This window comes from Dicentrarchus labrax, unplaced genomic scaffold, assembly GCF_905237075.1.
Source record: "Dicentrarchus labrax unplaced genomic scaffold, dlabrax2021, whole genome shotgun sequence".
Taxonomy (NCBI): Eukaryota; Metazoa; Chordata; class Actinopteri; family Moronidae; genus Dicentrarchus; species Dicentrarchus labrax.
The window spans coordinates 31133667-31155068 of NW_026136711.1; the positions used below are offsets into that span (position 1 = coordinate 31133667).

General features: G+C 37.5%; 3 protein-coding genes across 8 annotated transcripts; 2 read left to right on the forward strand and 1 right to left on the reverse strand.

Moving 5' to 3' along the window:
* Positions 1-486: 486 nt before the first annotated feature.
* On the reverse strand, positions 487-3968 carry LOC127371334 (uncharacterized). Its single transcript, XM_051414083.1, has 6 exons — positions 3782-3968; positions 2846-2926; positions 2604-2713; positions 2406-2477; positions 1708-1830; positions 487-1423 (listed from the first exon to the last, which is right to left on the reverse strand). Exons 1-6 carry the CDS (start codon positions 3846-3848, stop codon positions 1337-1339), a joined length of 540 nt encoding a protein of 179 aa, XP_051270043.1. The 5' UTR covers positions 3849-3968; the 3' UTR covers positions 487-1336.
* Positions 3969-7804: 3836 nt separating this feature from the next.
* LOC127371327 (anti-sigma-I factor RsgI2-like) lies at positions 7805-12484 on the forward strand. 6 transcript variants are annotated; one of them, XM_051414071.1, is made up of 6 exons: positions 7805-8030; positions 9870-10068; positions 10150-10271; positions 10392-10687; positions 11037-11164; positions 11743-12484. In XM_051414071.1, the coding sequence occupies exons 1-6, from the start codon at positions 7934-7936 to the stop codon at positions 11936-11938; spliced, it is 1038 nt and encodes a 345-aa protein (XP_051270031.1). In that variant the 5' UTR covers positions 7805-7933; the 3' UTR covers positions 11939-12484. The 6 variants fall into 6 exon arrangements, with proteins under 6 accessions (XP_051270031.1, XP_051270030.1, XP_051270033.1 ...); XM_051414070.1 differs by having other exon boundaries at positions 9870-10011; positions 10078-10271; XM_051414073.1 differs by having other exon boundaries at positions 9870-10011; positions 10120-10271.
* Positions 12485-14723: 2239 nt separating this feature from the next.
* Positions 14724-20332, forward strand: LOC127371326 (uncharacterized). The gene is made up of 5 exons (XM_051414069.1): positions 14724-15011; positions 16894-17274; positions 17673-17965; positions 18244-18362; positions 19343-20332. Exons 1-5 carry the CDS (start codon positions 14861-14863, stop codon positions 19545-19547), a joined length of 1149 nt encoding a protein of 382 aa, XP_051270029.1. The 5' UTR covers positions 14724-14860; the 3' UTR covers positions 19548-20332.
* The last annotated feature ends 1070 nt before the right edge of the window (positions 20333-21402 follow it).

A 21402-nucleotide genomic window follows, 5' to 3' on the forward strand; every position in this document is an offset into this window, starting at 1 on the left:
GAGTTTTTGAAAATATACAGAAAATAATTGATTTTATTTCAATCATATTTTATACAAGTATTTAACAAATGTATAAAATTAAACTACAGACAAGGAGGAATCACAATAATATATTATTTTTTTCCAATTAACTTTACACATAGTGCCTTTTTAACATGTTTTTTTTTTGTGAAATTGACAATTTTGTTTTAAGAATATGATATTTGACAAAGATTTGAACTTGATGTGAACTACAAGAGAGTTTGTGTAATATCTTATGTCATCCTCCATTGCTTTTATAATTTCTCAACTCATCCCTTACAGTTACATTACGGTTTATTTTAATCTGTTTCAACAATCATCCGTTATTTGTAGCAGTTTCAGCAGATTATTCAGCGTGCGAGGCAGCAGAGTTAGTTTATCTACTTCACAATGTGTCCGTGTATCACCCAGCTAAGGCAGAGCTCATACAGGTCGGTCTGTATTTAAAATAAAACACACAAACTGTCCAACGTGACGACTTTATTCTGCCCTAAAATAAATATGAACAAAATGTATTGAATATATAAAAATAGACATTTTCATAAAGACTGAAAAAAATGGCCATAATGTTAGTTTAAGTGTAAAATCACCAATGACAGAGGACAGATAAACTGAGTGTTATAACATCTGTGGTAAAATAATAAGAGAATATTAGACATACATACATACATAGAAATAATCCATCTGATTGTCAGAAACCGGTTCCCGACATGTGCGTCTGTGGATACTTGTTACACAAATAAATTAGATTTTTGATCAGACATTTGGCTTCAGTGTCACTTTATACATCAATAAATAATAAATCAATTAAGATCTGGAGGAATTCTGAGCAGATTATTTAAATATTACATCAGAGGTGAGTTTTTTTGATGGTTTTAGGAACCTTTCATACAATTATATGTCTGTATTTGTTTTACAATCATTCATTCATTCTAACATTTAGTTTTATTCACAGAATGAGACGAGATGCAGAGATACAGGCCTACAGTGTGCATATTTCCTTACACACCTTAAAATCAAGAAGGCCTCGCGACCCCCCCGGTGAAACTTTAGCCGACCCCTAGTGGGGATCCCGGCCCCCAGGTTGATCCACTGCTTTAAAGGGAGTTAATATTAAACTGTAAAGTGCAGGAGGAAGTAATGATGTACAGGGTTTTCTATGCGCCATGCACACAGCAGTAAAATAACGTATTCATACAAAAAGGATCCTTCGTGCTTCTCCTTGATTCACTGGTTCAATTCAGCTCGGCTCGGCTTGGTTCGGCTCGGCTCGCAGCAGACTGCCTGACAGAACCCCGGAGCGTCACATCGCCATCTACTGTTTCAGGATCTGGTCGGAGAGCCAGTCCAGACCCTCGACCAGACCTGAACCGCTGACGGCACAGGAGGACTGGACAAACCACTGCACAGACACACAGAGGGACAAAGACGTCAGCTTTGCTTCAGACTGAAATAAATTTAATCTCTGAGTGTGCGAACAGATGTTGTGAGACTGATACCGAGTTTAGAGGAGAAAAAATAACAGATATGGCAGCTGATGAGTACATTCTTGAGCTGGAATGAAAATAGAGTTTTTCTATGTGGATTGTGCACCGATAGGACTTATGAAAGGTACTCATGAGACTGCTTTCTGAAACAAATGACAGGTGTAGTGTCACACAATGGTAATGTTGTGTTCACGCCTACCGGCTGAGAGACTCCTGATAGGCTCAGGGCCTCTGTGATGTCACCGACGGACATGGCTCTGGGCAAATCTTGTTTGTTAGCGAATACCAGTAAGGCCACGCCCCTCAGCTCGTCTTCCTCCAGCTGCAACACACAAACACTAACTGTGAGTTCACACTTGTCTCGGACTCGGCCATTGGTCTCTAAAATATTTTAGCAACTTCACCCTTTAAAGTCCACATGACACAGAAATGAGAGAGCTCTTTACTTCCACACATTTGTAAGTATTTCCTGTAAAAACAGGCACCCAGTGAGGGAAGAAGTGATCAGATTTCAACACAAAAATCCAATGAAATTGAGTTTTTGAATTTTTTTTGGCATACATTGTTAAACAGAGGTAGAATATAACTGAAGAGGCAATTTTAAAGGGTTACTATAACATTATAGAACGGGCACTGACATTGACGGCCAATCAGTTTCACTTGCAATCATATTCCTGGCTGCCAAAAACTGATCTCAGTGGGAATGGAAAATTAGATTAAAAAAAGTCTCTGTCTTGAGTACAGCGCTGATTACTTCTACAGTTGCTGCTTTAATCATCAGATGACCCTCAACTAATTAAAATAAAGATTTCTTGTCATGTCTCTGCACTTGAGGACATTTAGCAACCGGTCTGTGTGTGTGTGTGTGAGTGTGTGTGTGTGTGATCAGCTCTTTACCATCCTGTGCAGCTCGTCTGCAGATTCTTTAATCCTCTCGGGGTCGTTGCTGTCGACCACGAATATCAGACCCTGGAGACAGACAGACAGACAGACAGACAGACAGACAGTCAGACAGACGTTACTGTGAACTCGTGCTTCATAAGAATGATTTTTAGTCTTTCTGTTGTAACAGTACTGTAACAGTCGGAGTATTACCTGTGTGTTAGTGAAGTAATGTCTCCACAGAGGTCTGATGATAGTCTGACCACCGACATCCCAAACTGTAAAACTGATGTTCTTATACTCCACAGTCTCCACATTAAAACCTGCACACACACACACACACACACACACACACACACACACACACACACAGTTTTATTTTATTGATTTTGTGTTGTTTTATATCTCCGTTCAATATCTGCATTAATATAAACAGATGGAAATCGATCATTCACCGATAGTCGGGATGGTGGTGACGACCTCGGCCAGCTTCAGTCTGTACAGCAGAGTTGTTTTACCTGCTGCATCCAGACCCACTGCAGACACGCACACACACACACACACACAGTTAATGGGACTGTGTTCAGATCTTTTATTTAAGTAGAAGTAAAAGTAAACTGCAATTATATAGTATGTTAGTATGTTATAATCTTATTGTAGTAAGTAACGCGGAACCATCGTGTAATGGAGTAAAAAGTACAATATTTCCCTCTGAACTGGAGGAGAAGTTTAAAGTAGCATTAATGTGTATTTATGTAAATTAGTTATCAGTTATTGTATTTTACCCCACTGAGTCACTAAATCTTCACACTGAAGGTGATTTTCACTAAACTGATCATTAATTATTTGAAGTTTGACTAAGAGACTAATTGATTAATTGTTTACAGCTCCTATTATTATTGTTCTAACAGATGAAATAAAAATAAAACCTAACTTTAGAAAATAACAAAAACTAACAACAACGTTGTGTACTTAAAAAACTAACTAAAATAAAATAAAAAATATACAGGAAATGCAGTTGAAGTCGTTTGTGTGTAAGTCATGTGTTTGTATTGTACTATTTTGTAACAAACAACCTCCATATTATAAAAAAAAACTAACACTAAAACTAAAAACAAACATTTTCGAGCAATAAAACCTGAAACGAGCAAAATTCACCTTGAAACTAAACTGAAAACAAATGTTGAAAAGTGTAAATAAAAGCAAAAAACTAATGAAAAATACAAACAAAACTATAACAACTGCTTACAACGACAAGTCTACTATAAATAACCATAATAAAAACAATACAATACTACTAATACTAATAATAATAATAATACTAAGATTACTAATACTAATGATAATTAATACTAATAACATGATGTCACAATAAAGCCATTAAATCTCACCCATTAAAATCCGGACGGGTCTCTTGGAGGTGAACCTGGAGAACAGGTGAGAGATGATGACGCCCATTGTTCAGGTAGAAAGTGACAAACAGCTCGCGGTGTCTCTGTCGGTGTGAGTGTGTGTGCTTATATGTGTGTGTGTGTGTGTGTGTGTGTGTGTTCTCCACGGTGTCATCCCGGCTGCTGTCAGCCCGGTACACGGTGGCAGCCGAGTGTCAACACCGGAGAATACTTCCGCCCACGCAACCTTCAGAATAAAAGGCACACTTGTTTTTGTTTTTTTGGTTTGTTGTTGTTTTCTATCTCAAATTGAAGTTTGCTTTATTGACATGAACACAAACAAAGGTTAAAATACGGTCACATTATTTTTTTTTACTGGTATACAAATATTTGTCTCCCATTCAGTTCCACTGAAGGTCAGAGTTCAGATTTGCTCAGTCGGCCAATAAAAGTGTTTTTATTGTTTGTTTCTTCAACATTTTAGTACATTAACACACTACCAGACTTACACTTGTGTATCCATTGTGTCTGTATATTGTCATTTGAATTTACTTGCCACTGCTCCAATATATAATATATAGTAATAAATAATAAAATAAATAAATTTGTAAAATGCTGTAAATGCTGTATATACTGTGAAATTACATTAAAGACTGATAAAGACTGATATATTGGCAGTTTTGTAAACTCTGGTTTACATCTTCTTTATTTTTATTCATTAACGTGCTCTGTCCCTATCAAATATACAAAACTAATAAATAAAATAATTAAAAACGGTGGCATCTCATACACTGTTTATAGTTTGTGACGCCTCTGGTCATCTGAATTTTATAAAATAATAATATAATAAACATTATACATAACGCATACATGAGCTGTAGCTGAACTATGTGTAATAGCAACAGTCAGAATCATAAAAGAAGAGAGAGAATAATCCAAAAGAGGAGATGCTGCCTCCTTAGTTTCAGGTTTTCTTCAAGTAAATATTGAATTTAGTTTAGATTTGTTGAGTGTTGAGTTTTTGTTGTTTGAGTTTTATTTTGGTAGATACTTCCTGTGTTGCATTGTAGCAGGAAGTGTTGATGTCTCATCTTCTTGTTGCTGTTGGCAGAAATGACACAGTCTGTTTTCTCTACGTTGCCAGGTTTCTCTCAAAGGGATCGTCTTCACTCAGTCTGTGTTTAGTTTGTGTGTCTCTAAATTTCTGGTTGCTCACAGCGACCAAATAATCTGTAAATCTGCATCAACGTTTTTTAGATTGTTTACTGATTTATTTTATTTTATTTTTTCATTTATTTTTTATTCACTTCATTAACCTTCATTTATCCTGGAAGTCGCTTCAGATTTCAATCTCAGTACACCAGTTTCAATACAAACGAAACACAATCGACATGCTGCTTTATGAGACGCGTTAACCCTCATACCTCATCTTATTTATTTATTATTTATTGAACTAAATAAACTCCATCAAAAGGCAACAAACAAAAAGGCACAAGATGCATCTAACAGCTCCAGAAGACGCTTCATAGGAGAAACAAATATATTGTTGTTCTTACAGCTTCTTATATTTACATTAATGTGTGTTATACATTTATTAAGTGTCTTAAAAAAATGCCTCTTCAATAAGGTAAAAAGAAAAATAGGTTCAGGGTTTTAAAGAAAACAAACCAATAATAATAACAGGCCTGCAGGCTGCAGGTAATCGTGAGGCAAGGAGACTCTCACACAAAGACACTAAAGTCTGCCGTGGTTGTAATAATCAATCACTTTTAATAACAAACAAGAGAGACAGCAAAGAAATCTCAGTCGGTCCTAAAAAACAGAGATTATGTCTCATAAAGTGAGTTCTGCACCAGACTGAGGAAGGATCCGAACGCCCTCAGTGTGGAGTTTCCAACCTCTCTTATGCCTTCAAGAAAGGGCGTATTCACACCCTGATTGGCCAAGAAGGAAATCACCAAGCTGACAGTGCCGACAGCCTGAGCAACAGGTGACCTGAATGATCCTCTAAACAGCCCAGAGGAATGTTGACAATGAAATGAATGGGGGAAAAGGAAGATTAAATAGCAGTAAAAGTACAAATATAAAAATCATAAGGAAGAGCAGAACATTTAAAGAGATCAACAGCAAAACAAAACAAAAAGTTTTTAAGTTGATTAAGCTTATTTATGTCAACACAACTCATCAAAATAATGTTTGCAACTTAAAAGGTTTATCTAAATCAATAAATCGTATCTCAATAGGTCCACTTTTTAAGAGTTTGATGATGATGTCATCCTACTGAGATAGATAGATAAGATAATTACTCTCACAGTGTGATGTGAAGTACAGAAGCTGCCTGAGCCTCAGGGCTCTGAAGGTTGTGTGGGTGGTTACTGAGTGATTAACTGTAAATTAGTTTGGACATAATGCACCAATTAAACTCAATAAAAACTGAATGGTAGAGCCCTGAAGTGTCTCTCACATTACTTTAACCTGAGAGGTTAGATTAGAGATTAAGTTGAGACATGTAGCATGCCGCAGTATTTATGACTCGTGTCCGTTGGGAGCAGAAGAGGAAGTTGTGTGATGTTGTTATAGAGCCACAGAGGGAGGAGGTGGATAATGGATCAATAAAATGTTGGACTGACTACTGCTTGTTCCCTGTTTCAACCCGACAGGTAACATTGGTTTCTTTGAACCATGTTTTTAGTGCATAAACACAACCACATTTTAGAGGAAAAGTTTGACATTTTGGGGAATACTCTTGTTTGTTTGTTTGCGGACAAACCAAACACTGGCTCTAGATAGGGTCTTTCGCATGTTTTGTGGCCTCTGTAGTTTCTGGGTTCAGTTAGTTGCAGACTGAAACTTCACCACTAGATGGCACTAAATCCTACACACTAGTTGTTTAACATGTTACATGTTTTGTTGTTTAATTTACTTGTTGAATCTTGTAGAGCAGCCCTGTGTCAAAATCTAGTTTCAATATTTCAGGTAATATTACGCTAACATAACATATCAAATCATTACAATCTTAACCGTGCAAGAGGAAAACACTCAGTCCACCTTTGAATTAAGTCAGGTTTCAGGAACTGAAAGATGAGACTTCTTGACACAGCAAGTTATTAATATAATTGTAATTTTAGTTCTGGTTTGCAGTGGTTTGTGGTTTCTGCAGACGTCTGTGAAGAGAGACGTTCACACACACACACACGAGCAGCATACATAGTTAATCTTGGTCCAGTATGAAACTCATACGAGTGTGATGTAGAAACTTGAAGCCATCAGTGCACAAACTCTCTTAAAATAACTTATAATTAAACTTTATTTGTGTGAAAAGAACAAATTATTATTCAAAGTAGAACAACTTATTATTAATTAATTATGTTCTTGTTAAAACGTGTCTCGAGGGGATCTTTAAGTAAACGTATTAGCATCAAAATTAAGTCTCAAAAATAAAATAACTCATTATGCAGATTGACCTTTAGAATATTTATTATTATAATGTAATAATAATAATTAGTGATGCATTAATGTGTATGAATCACTGATGTTGCAGCTGGTTAAGGTGGAGTTACTCACACTACTTTATATTCTGCTGGGTAGATAGATAGATAGATAGATAGATAGATAGATAGATAGATAGATAGATAGATAGATAGATAGATAGATAGATAGATAGATAGATAGATAGATAGATAGATAGATAGATAGATACTTTATTTATCCCGAGGGAAATTCAAGTTAGCTAAGGGTAGCTTAATCCATAATAATACATCATAATGTATTAATTGATTTTTGTTTTGTATATTAAAATCTGAATCTACAAAGTAATTATTGTTGGCAAATAAATCCAGTGGAGTAGAAAGTAAAACTGAAATGAACTAAATTAATACTTAAGTATCTCGAAATTGTAACAACTGGTGACTTTTTCATTACTGGTGGGAGAAAAAAAGGGAGAGTGTGACTGGATCAGAGAGACGGGCGTGGGGGGGGGTGTTTCTCTTCTCAGAAATGAAACTTAAAGTGACTGCTGACTGCCTGAAACAGGAAGTGTGCTATAGGAGCTGAAGTGCTGCCTGTTCAGAGGGACGGCAGACAGAGAAACTCTTCCACACAGCGAGGACACACAGAGGTTTCACTGTTCTAGACACTCTGGTGAGGACGAAGATGAAGCAGCTTTATGTTCTCATGGTGATGGCTGTGATGTCAGCATTGGTGAATTCTGGGGCTGCGACTACTACCAGAAAACCCTGGACGACAAGTGGTATGCCACACACACACACACACACACACACACACACACACACACACACACACTCTTATAAGACATGTTTAAATATTTCAAATGACTTCCTGGTTGAATGCAGGTTATATAAACAAAACCAAATCACACATAATTCATGTTTTATACATTTTAAAGACACCTTTATTGGGAGGAACTCACACTGTGCAACATGTCAAACAGTAAAACAAGTGAATGTTATTATATTAGTCCAGCAGTCAGATAACAAGTGTGTGTTGGTGAAACACGGGAAACAAAAGGGTTGTTGACATGTGACAGTAAATCTCATCACCCCACATACCTCTGCACTGTGGTTCCTTCTCTTTGTTTTTACAGCACAAACATCCATGCAGCATGTTTTCACTCATCTGTAGATAGTCTACCTGCGTCCAGTCTAAGAGTCGGGATGTAACGCAGTCTGTAGTTGACAAAGAGCTTCTCATTTTTTGTGTTAATGAGCCTGAAGTTGTGTCCCGTTCCAGACTTCATACTGACTTTGAGCAGGTTTTAAGTATGTTAGTTAAATAAGGTTCAAAGGCTTTATTGTCATATGCAGCAAATATCAACAAAATACTAGAAACTAATACAAAATGAATAAGAAAAGCAATGTAGGCAAATATATACAGACATGCACACACCCACAAACGCAAATAAAATCATTGGAAAAACATTTTGCTTTCCCTTAATATTGTTTTTTTGGCTACTTTTCAAAGTCACATAGCCATAGTCCTCCAACTTCCTGAAATTAAAACACACAAATCTTTGTACTTCTATCTTTTTGAGGACCATCATTGGCAAAGCATTCCCCTAGGCCTTTACCCAAACCATAAAGCTTAAAGTAACTCACATGGAGAAACATCAGAAGTACCGGTGAGGCACTGCCTGAACCTTAAAACCAAGGCTGACCCTCAAACACACCTTTGAAGAAGTGAAGACCAGCCAAAATGTCCTCACTTTCAAAAAATGTCTTCACTCCGAATGTCTAAATCCCAAAGTGGTCCTCTCAAAGATGGATTTACAAGTAGACACACACACAGATCGAAAAGGGTATGTAAAATTATGTCTTTTACTGTGATTACTGTTTGTATAATATTGATCATGAATGTTACCATTTGATGCTCAGTAACAGAATTAGCCTAAGGCACATTTTTTTATCTGTAACTCTCTGCCAAGTCCGGATCAAAACATCCACAGACGGACAGAAAGTAGATTAACTAGACAAACAGGTCAAAACACATAACACAAATCAAACACAGTAGTACATCTACACACACACACACACACACACACCAACTAGTCCTCAACTAATGCAGTATTGCCTCCAGTTCGAGTTACACAATTAATCACAATTTTATCAAATAATGTTTTGATAAAGGTAAAATGTGACCAACCAGCATTATAATGAAATATTGTTGTGTTACAGAAGTGGCCTGGGTTTACGTTTGTTTGGTACAGATCTCCAAAAATGTCACATCAACATGATTTTAATCTTTCTTTCAGTGATGATCACTCCCACAGTAATTGGGAATCATATTGCATGTTTTTACCATATTGTGCAGTCAATAAGGAAATTACTGATCTTTTATAAACATTTACATATTCAGAAGGAACCATTGGATGTTTAGTGCCAGAGATAGAATAAGGAACACTTTGTTATTTTTGGTGTTTTCATGGGACAAAAATATCACCAAGCTTGTCCCTCAATAATGTTACAATAGGGCGTTCTGGTAGCTCACCGGCTAGATCCAAACATTTATCGGACACAAGAGGGAAGGATGTGCTAATAACTAGTGTGGTATCTCTTTCTCTTTCTTTCTCCAGGATCTGATGGGCAAAATTTAAACGGGAAGATGTTCACTTTGTCTCGTGATGGAGGAGGAATATACTTCTATCCCCCCGGTTATTCCCCTTGGTTTATTACTACTCCCTACCCAACACGCAGATACACAACACGTGGCTACTTCACCACCACCACCACCCCCAAACCCACCACTACCACCCCCAGACCCACCACCACCACCTACAAACGCACCACCACCACCCCCAAACCCACCACCACCACCCCCAGACCCACCACCACCACCCCCAAACCCACCACCACCACCTACAAACGCACCACCACCACCCCCAAACCCACCACTACCACCCCGAAACCCACCACCACCACCCCCAAACCCACTACCACCACCTACCCTCCCTGGACCACAGCACCTTCTACTAGAGGTAATTACATTCACAAACTACATAACCGAACAGAATCACACAACCAAACAAATGTTCTTTTTTTTACTGAACTTTGTCAACTAAATTAGTCAATCAACTTGTGAACCCTGACCCCTGCAGGTGTGTCCGTGTGTCTGCGTTACCTCACCGACTACAGTCAATCAAGCAGCCCCACAATCTTCAAGCTCAGTCCATCAGGCTCAAACACTCTGATGCTGTCAAGCAGTTACAGTGGTGTGTATACCCTGTCCTATGGATACAGTAATTACATGTACTTCCGACCTAACATAATGTTGTGGTCGAATATTCAACCGGACATCTGGACCAGAGTCTGCGTCACCGTGGACACCGTGAAGCGTGTGGCTCAGGTGTTTAACGGCTCGACCGTGAGCATCAGGAAGCTGCTGCCTTATCAGGTGAGGACATAATAGTTTTTTTATGAATTCATTATTTTATTAAGTTATTTATTAATACGTTTTATTATATTATTATTTTAATTATTTAAAAGAAATTGTTTAATCACCTTGTTTAATTTAAACAACTGAACAACTTGCAATGTTTTGTATTTCACGTCTGAAAAGAGATTCAATACTTTGAATGTATGTTTACAAGCAGTTTAACAACCTGCTGGATTAATTATGTTATCATCTTCATTATTATCTCTAATATTATCTATCTGCTGTGTGTGTGTGTGTGTGTGTGTGTGTGTGTGTGTGTGTGTGTGTGTGTGTGTGTGTGTGTGTGTGTGTGTGTGTGTGTGTTCAGTATGTCTGGTCAGGTGAGCCTGTGATTGATTTTTCAGGTTTTGATGGTCAGTTCACAGATGTCCAGGTCTGGAATTATCCTCTCAACTACAAAGAAATCTACAACTACATGACCAGCAGTGGCTATGGGTATGTTTGTGTGTGTGTGTGTGTGTGTGTGTGTGTGTGTGTGTGTGTGTGTGTGTGTGTGTGTGTGTGTGTGTGTTCAGGGGTATTTGTTCATTTACAGGGAACTGATGCCTTGAACTATGGAAGTCCATTCCTTCCAGTAAAATTTAAAAAAATAAGATGAAAAAGGTCATGTTAGGTCAAAAGTAGTAATTATGATATATATTCATGACATTTTAATTATGACTTTTTATCTCATAATTTTTACATAATATGACAATTGTTTTTATTATCAGGGCTAAGTTTTCATCTTATTTTATTTTATTTTACTGGTGGAAATGGGCTTCCATATATAAATTAATATACATTTAAGTGAAAAATATCCAATATCCCGCTCTACTCCTCTACGACCTTTAAAATATCCACCAAATACTCCCCTACCACTGATTGTTTAGCATCCAGAAGTGTCCAGTTTTGGAATATAAACCAGTGTAATTTTAACTTTAAATGTCCTTTCATATATAAACCATTATCATTATAATATTTTATAAACTTTTTGGACTTAAATCCATCATTTAAAAGCATAATTGTGTTTTTAGGTGGTACCACGGCTCCGTCCTCACCTGGTCCTCCATCAAATACTCTCCCAGAGGATACACGCTACTGGAGGACGTCTATGAGAGGCAGGCGAAACAGCCAATGAGAAGCAGGGGGAGAGGACATCGACCAAACTGGGAGAAGAAGAAGAGAGCGTTTATCTATGTGGAAGGGTGGAAAGAAAGACAACAGCTTTAATGAAACATCTGTTCTACGTTTATTAATACAGAATTCTTAACTATTCAATCAATTAACAAGCATTATACCTTAGTCTGGGTGAGCACTCGAGGTCTATATGAGCGGAGGCAACTAGAAATATCTCCTGTTGCTAAGTCGTATCTAAGGTTTGTCCTATGTACTGGAGAAGTGAACGTTTCTGTTGCATTATTAGCTGGTAATGATTCTTCCAGGTATTAGTCAAACCCTCAGGTGACACCAGGGAAGTGGAGTTAAAAACTTAAGATTTCTGATTGCAAAACGCATGAAAATATAAAATAATGATCTTTGGCATGTGACCATGGTTTAATCGGGCTAATGCCCTTCGAGGTTTCCATAATCAGGAATTAATGGAGGAAACAGTCCGACGATCTGGGCTCCACGTTATCCATTACTGATTTATGTGATTATATTTCTATAGACTCTCAGTAACAGAATTCATTTCACATCTTTGACTTTATATTGTTCTCTTTTTAAGTTGTGGTTTTCTTAATTTTGTATATTATTAAAAACTATACAAAAAAAGGATGCCTGACAGAATGTTGTTATTGATCGTTCATTTCAAACATTTATTAAGGCTGGAAATAACAAAACACTGAGCTGATTAAATCATTTTGTTGACTTCAGTTTAGAGATTTATAGTCAGTATGTGGTTCGTTCACTTTTTAAAGCTAAATGAATGAACGCTTCACTGTCCTCACCGTCGTGGGTTCCTCGCCGACAGTCTTCAGATCAGTTCCTGGTTCAAGCTGTTACGTTGAGTTCAGAACAAAACTAGCCAATAAAACGACTGTTTAGAAGGTTGTTAGTTCAGCAGGCTGCTATTTGTGATGTATGATCAGAGTCTGTGGCAGATTACAGTAGGGGTGGGTTTTTGAAGATCCATTCTATGGGATCGATACCAAACAGGGACCAGTCTTTTTTCTATGTTGCACCCATTTGTACTTCATCAAAGGAAGAACTCTCTGTACAAACAATCTCTTTTGTCTCTTCTTCCTCTCTTCTGTGTTTAGACGCACACAGTTGAAAGAAAGAAAAGTACTGTTTGAATGAAAATGTTGCAAACTTCGATGTGTGTAGGAAGATCTACTAGGTTCAACATTCAGGCTGCAGGCCAAAGTGAACCAGATCTGATTATTTTTGTTAATTTGGCCGACCGACTTCAGTCTGAACAGTCGTGTCAGAATTTGAGTGACTTTTTTACGTCACTCTGGACTGACATTCGTGATGTGTTCGTCACTTCTGGACTGTGACCTGTTCACACTGGAATCAGATTTGGGCCACATTTAACAAATAACGTGAACAGCCAAAAACAACCAAAAACAATGCACATTCAGTTTACAATAATAAAAAATATTTGTGTTATTTGCCTTTAAAAACTAATTATAAAAAGTGGAAAGCAAAAGAATGGCTTCATTCATTTATGGAGCACTTTTGTAGTAATAATAATAATAAGTATTGTAGCGGTTCTGGCCCTGTATTACTATTTTTATGAAACTAGTTAGTCTTTTTAATTTAGCTGGTCTGCATTTACATTCCATACTTTATTTCTTACTTCAAAAAAATGTTCCTCACATTTTAAAGCGGTTTCAATAAATATTCTTGTAACATGAAAGATAATTTATATCTGTTAGTTAGTGTTAGTAGTGTTACGGTTGTCTGAAGCAGCAAACAGAGCGAACTATCTTTTGTTGAACAGTTCAGGTTGTTCCTCAGTTAGTTTGCTGCTGACTTTATTCACCGCTGATAAAGAGTTTTTTTTTCTTTTCTTCAGGTTGAGACACATACCAGGAAAAACATGAAAAAATACAAAGTGACTCAATAAAAGATTTATTAAACAGTGTCATCAGGTATCTGTCAGCCTGGAACTTGACTTCCTCAGACTGGCTTTTCTTACTTCTTTACATCTGTGTTCGGTTCAAAGGTTAACTTATTATCAATAATCAGTGTTGGGCTGGTTTGTCAAAAAAGTTAATATATTACTTATTACTCATAATATATAGTATATAATATACTTTTCTTATTACTCCCTGCAAAAAATAATTAGTTACACTTTTACTTTTCCCATAAATGTGGTAATTGTGTCCAGTCAGACGTTCAAAATCCAGTTTTGTTTGTTAAAATCAAAGTAATGTGAATATTTCCAGCTGCTGAATGTTTCCATCTTCCAAACTAGTTTCCTCCACGATTACAAAAATGAAAGCAAGGATGTGATTGAATTGTTGGAATTTAAATCAGTAGGCCGTGCCAATAAAAGTAACGTTATAAAACTAGTAATAAGTTACTGGCCAACACTGTTAATAATTAAAGAAGAAGGAGCTGCTCATCATTATATGGGAAACAAGAATAAGAGAAGATAATAAGACAAATGAGAAATAACACTTGTTACAGCAGCTCCAGATAGAACACAGCAGATAAGGGAAAAAATAAATACACATTAAATAGTAAGACAGAAAAATACAAGATTTAAAGAAAAATAATAGAATTAAAGTTGCATGTTGAGTAAGAAGCAAAAGAGAAGAATTGTTTTATTTTTACTAGTTGTGCAGTCAGATGATTTAAACTAGGCTCAAAGTGCTTCACATTGCAAAACTGAAACAACACATTTTGTAAGGCTAAGAAATGAATACATTAAAACATTAAAGTGGACTGCTATTCACTGGATCAGAGACTTAATGGCTCTGCACTGGACAAACAACCCCACCCTCCACCCACCCACAGCTGCATGCTGGGAAAGAAGGACTTTCTCTTTGAGGAAATGAAACTTAAAGTGACCGCTGACGTCTGAAACAGGACATGAAGTGAAAGAGTGCAGCCTGGTCCAAAGGGACACACAGACGCTTCACTGCAGACACATTGTATACACTGTCAGTGCTGCGGACACAGCAGGGTGAGGGGTTGAAGATGAGGAAGATGAAGATCAAGCTGCTTTTTGTTCCCATGGCGCTGGCAATGACCTCAGCGTTCATCATCATGAATTCTGGACTCAGATGGACTCCAAAACCAAACACTAAAAGCGCAACTGCAGCTCCACAGGCGAGATGGACGACAACAGGTGCACGCACACATACACACACACACACACACACACACACACACACACACACACACACACACACACACACTGAAACCAATATATTTATAAAGGGTTTTAAAATCTAAAATGACTTCCTGGTTAAATGCAGGTTATATAAACAAAACCAAAGCACACATTATTAATACTTTATACAATTAGAAGACACTTTTATTCAGAGGAAGTCACACTGTGCAACATGTGGGACAATAAAGGGCTAATATTAGTCAGAGGGAACCGGGAAACTGTGGTTAACAGAAACAAAAGGAAGAGCAACTGTTTATGAACAATGTGCACAGATTTATGCTGCATTGATTCAGGCAGCTGGACGGAGGAGGGTCCAGCTTTAGTCCTCCCTCCTCAGTAAACTTATTCAGCCTAACAGTCCTCCAAAGTCTGTCTCTGTTCCGACTTTCATGAGGATATTACTATTATAACTGCACCACCGGTGTTATGGCTTAAAGAGTGGCTGCAGGGCCAGATGTTGTTATATATTGTTATATATACTGTCAATGGTTGTTACTCACAGTGGAGGCAGCTGTTGGAAACATGAACAGAACTCTTGTGTAAAATGTTTAATATCCGTCTGGAGGAATTTGACCCCATAATACAGATTAATTTCCACATTATAAGAATATTATAAGGAAGTGAATGAGTTTTATACTACACTACCAGTATGAATGCAGTTGTATGGAAAAGTTCAGTTTTATTTTATTTAATAAATTGAACAAAAATAAAAAACTCAGGGTTGGTGAGGCCAAGTGAAGCTGAACAAAACCTTCATGGTCAGTAGAAGAAAACCTGCATCCACATTGTAAAATCCAACGTCAGAAAATATGCAACAGAACATCTACAGGAGCCTGATGTGTTTTTGGAAACGAGTTTTTGGGCTAAAGTTAAAATAAAACTCTTTGGGCCACAATCAGCAGAGGTATGTTTGGAGAAAGAGCAGTGTTTCATGAACAGACTGTTCAGGGTTAGGGAACAGTTGGAGGGAAGAATTAGCAAACATCACACCATCTGTAAAAGGAAAGAGGAAAGCTTCAACAAAGGGATAATGATCCTAAACATTCCTTGAAATCCACCATGGTTTTGGGAACGGTCCTCACAGTTTCCTGACTGAAATATCAGTGAAAGACTGATCTTAAAAGAGCTGCACATTCAGGACGCCCCAAAAATACTGCAGCACCAGAAGAATGGGGAGGAAATACAAGAACTGAAAGACTTCTAGCTGGCTACAAAAAGTGTTTACACATGCCACAGTGACGCCCAGAAAACGTTGTGTATACAAGAAAAAAAAAAACACACAGGCAGAGGGCAGCGTCTCTGCAGATACAGACATTAAGGAAGATCTATTGGCAGAAATAGAATATATTATTAACAGGTAGGTTTTTATTAGTGTACAATCAACTGAATATAAGGCTGTGTTTGTCTGCAGTAGCACAGAACGGATGAACCAGACACTGGCTTTAGATGGGGCTGTAGTTTTTCCTTTGTGCTTGGTTGCTTGCTTCAGTTTTTAATGAATTATTGCAACAACAAAAAAAGCCTAAAAACTACAACATGCATTGCAATTTTATTGACATTTTACAACAATCCCAAAAAAAGCCTGCAGAATCCTGGAGGGGCTGATATTGTCAATATTATATTATAATATATACCCCCACAAATCATGTTTTCAGGGGAGCTCATGTATCATATTTAATGGCATTTATTGGCAATGTAATATATCACCAAACGTATCATTATAATAATCATAATGTTATAAGACAATCTAAAATACAGAAACACAGTGTAAATGTAAGAATCACACAGTTAAAAATAAGCAGAGTTTATATACTGCTGACACTCTTTCCTTCTCCAGGATCTTATGGACAAAATTTAAATGGGAAGATGTTCACGTTGTCTTGGAATGGAGGAGGAGTATCCCTCTACGCCCCCACCTCTCCCATCTGGGCTTCCACTACTCCCTACCCACCCAGTACCAACAGCACCCAACCCTATAGCACGACCGATCCCACTACCACCAGACCCTACAGCACCATCGATCCCAACAGCACCCTACCCTACAGCACTCTACCGTATAGCACCCCCAATCCCAACAGCACTCTACCCTATAGCACCCCCAATCCCAACAGCACCCTACCCTACAGCACTCTACCCTATAGCACCCCCAATCCCAACAGCACCCTACCTAGCACCACCCGAACTTACCCTCCCTGGACCTCAGCACCTCCTTCTAGAGGTAAGTACATTCACAAACTACATAACCAAACTGAATCTAACAGTAGGTCTATAACTAAATGAGGTGGTTATTTTTAAAGTTTAGATTATTATTTATTCACAGACAATTATGCAGCAACAACCAAAGAGCTAATAGAACAATGGCCCACTGTCAGGGAGAAGAAAACACTCAATTTGTATGAAAAAGTTAAATTATCAGGAAAACTGCTCAAATATAATTTTTATTATCCATATAAATATGTCACTTAAGATTAACTCAGTGATAGAAAAGGTTCCCTTAAGGAAAAAGGTTGGTAACCACTGCACTAAAGCAACCAAACAACTGTTCCTGTGTTGGTTTTAACTTCACTTTGTCTGAACTGAATTTGTCAATCAGCTCTCCCCATGTGAACACTGCAGGTGTGTCTGTGTGTCTGCGCTACCTCGCCGACGTTGAATCACAAAGCACACCCACAATCTTCACTCTCAGTCCATCCACAGCCCCTTTGACGCTGCAGATTACATTCTATGGTGTTTATGCACTGCCCTTTGGCGGATACAGAAACCTATACTTGCGACCTAACATAAGATTCTGGTCAACCAATCAACTGGATCTCTGGACCAGAGTCTGCCTCACCGTGGACACCGTGAAGGGTGTGGTCCAGATGTTTAGCGGCTCGAGCATTAGCGTCAGGAAGAAGCTGCCTTTTCAGGTGAGGACAGAGTAGCGTGCTTGTTCAGCATTTTTGTATCTTGTATTTTGTAGCTGTAGTTTAATAATCAGAATTTAATTTAAACAACTAGAAAAACTTGGTGATGTTGGCAGCAATGTGGCCTCTATGACAGAAAGATGAGGCCTCCAATGTTTATTGTGGATTTTGCATGTAATCATCTTCGTTATTGTCTCTAATATCATTCTGTGTGTGTGTGTGTGTGTGTGTGTGTGTGTGTGTGTGTGTGTGTGTGTGTGTGTGTGTGTGTGTTTGTTCAGTATGAATGGTCTGGTGAGCCTGTGATTGATTTTCCAGGTTTTAATGGTCAGTTGACAGACGTCCAGGTCTGGGATTATCCTCTCAACTACAACGAAATCTACAACTACATGAACAGCTGGTGTGTTTATGTGTGTGTGTGTGTGTAGTTGCACCAGTCTACTGAAACTGAGGTTTAGCTGTTAAAGGTTCATTCATTAATTAAAGGCAAATATTAAGATTTAAAAGTTCAAACCTGCTGCATATCATAAATGTTCAATATATCTACCCAATATTACTCAAATTCACAGAGACAACAAGCATCCATATCTATGACCGGTGCAAACAAAAAAGTAAAGTAACAGTAAACTACAACATGTTTCATTCCTGTATAGTAGTATTTTTCAACCTAGACCTTATTTTCCCATGTTTTTGTGGGGACAATAAGTTTTGAATTTGGTCCATTATTGACTGAGAGCGCTGCAGCTGTGAAACAGACGTAATCTTTATAATTGCAATTGCACATTGTCAAAATATGTCTATTAAAAGTGTCTATTTTTGCCACAAACCCGGTAGGGATCGCCACAGCGGCGATGGCCTAAGTGTATGTAATGTAAGGAAAATAAAAACAATATTATTCAAGATATAAACTGAAACAGAATCTCACAGGATAAGGTGTATTCACAAGCCTTCAGATAAACAGCCTCATCCACCACTGAATATATAAAAAAAATAACCCAAATAAGTATGTGTGATGCTAAATATAATAAAAAATACATAGTACAGAGAGAGAAATGTATAAAAGGTTCCTAAAAATAATCAGGAAAACTCATCTCTGATGCAACATTCACAGGAAATAATCTCCTCAAAATTCATTCAAATCACTTGTTTACTTAAACTTCCTGCAGTTATTGTGTCATTACTACACTCACTGTTAACTTCCTCCAGTGAGACTTAGGTAAAAACACACAGCACAGAACAGAAAACGTTTCACGGTCCAGGTTGAAAAATACCTTTTAGTTTATTAAAGTCTGATGTTTGCTGGTGGCTAGTTCAGGGGGGATGGGGCACTTTATTTAATTTGGGAAATCCTTCATTTAGAAGAATAATTGTGTCTTTTAGGTCGTCACACCGCGGCTCCGTCCTCACCTGGTCCTCCATCAGCTACTCTCCCAGAGGAAACACGCTGTTGGAGGACGCCTACGACAGCCAGGCAAAACGGCCAATCGGCAGCAGGGGGAGAGGAGGTCGACCAAAGGGGGAGAAGAAGACGAGAGCATCGGTCAACGTGGGGGAAAGGAAAAAGAAAACGAGACAACAGATTTAATGAAACCTACAGCTTTAGTTTCACTGTGACATGAATGCTGTGTTGTTTCATCCTGGTTCACAGAGGTTGTGTAGCACAGAGTCTTCTAGATAGGCCGCTGTGTGAATGTTTTATTACAATACTGTAAGCATAAAAGCAAACAATGCCATGAAATACACTCAGCAGTGAGCTTCAAGTTACAATAAATAAGACTGCGATGGACAGCTTCTGTGAGAACACAAGTCAGTTTCATTACATAACGCTTCTTATCAATACTTTTCTCCAAACGGTCCTTCAGGCCACCAGAGTGGTTCATTGAAGTGGTTTTATGGCTTCAATAAAAACAAAAAAAAACTAAATTATGCTCAGTAGTGCAACTTAATGGCTGTATGTGCTTGTATCAGCGTACGTTGACATTTTGAATTTGTAGTGTTTATATTTCTTTTCTCCAACAGCACTTGGCTCAAATATTTTGGCACTTAACCTTGAAAGTACTGTTAGCATTGTGAACTTTTATTCACTAACACCACTGGGTAGCGGCCAGAGCTAACAAACTAGCAACTGCAATGACTACAAGTAAGGAAATTTGAAAACAGATGATTGATTGATTGATTGATGACTGAAGTACAGTCAGGTACAAATAATAAGTCTTGTTGAGCCACTTTTGTGAAATACCTTGTATGTTATCATGTCCATTTAAATGATCAGTGTTGCGTCTTCAAAGTGTATTTTTGTGATCGCACTGATGTTTTCTGTCTGTTCTTGATGATAAAATGTTTTCTTTGGGGGAAAACCACAAATGGAAATATTGGATTCAGCCGTTACTGCGGGTAAACATGTAATTACTCTGGCAGTGGTGGAAAGTAACTAAGTATAATTATTCAAATACTTAAGTATGATTTTGAGGTTATTTTACACTACAGGGATATATTTAATGTTTTACTCCACTACATTTATTCGATAACTTTAGTTACAAGTTACTTTGCAGATTCAGATTAATAACACAAAATAGAATAAACCATAAATAAACAAATAAATTATGATGTATTATTATTATTATATTATTATTATAGGTTAAGAGGAGACTTTATTGAACAAGGGGTTAAACTCACAAGCTAACCAGAAGGATATAAAGTAATAAAAATGATCTCCACCTTTACCAGCCGCAACATTAGAGTGATGTACACATTAATTCAAATTCATTATTAACACAATATTATAATATACATTATTCTGCATTATGAGTACTTTTACTTTGTGTTTTTACTTAAGTAAAATATTTGAGAACACTGCTTTAAAGAAGACATCTGTCGGTATAGTTTAGCCACAGATTATTGGCCATAAAGAAATATTCTACCATAGCACAACCATTGAATGTAATATTGCTTAATCATGTGAGCATGTATACATACCGTAAAACTTCTAATAATATCCTGGACGTTTATTTGCTCAAATCACTGAACACCCCCTGCCTTTATTGGGGACAGGCCTCTATTTGGGACAGGCCTTTAATTCCTTTAGCACAAAACTAAACTAACTGCTGCTTCTCTTGAGATTTTGTTCAGCAAATTTGACAACTAACATGATGATTATGATCGCTTCAGGGTTTTTCTTCCTTCTCTCTTGTTTACCATGTTACCGGCAATTCATTCTGAATTGCCGTTATACTTTGGTGTTGATAGTTTTAGTAAAATGTAGTGAAAGACTGAATTGTGGAGAATCTAACTGATCTGCACGATGTTCATTATGTACATATACCTATACATACCTGGTGGGTGTTAAGAGGTTTTATACATCAAGATCATTTCTATAAAATCCAGACCAGGCCTCTATTGGAGACCTACGTTTATTTGTCAGAATGTGTAGCCACACCAGG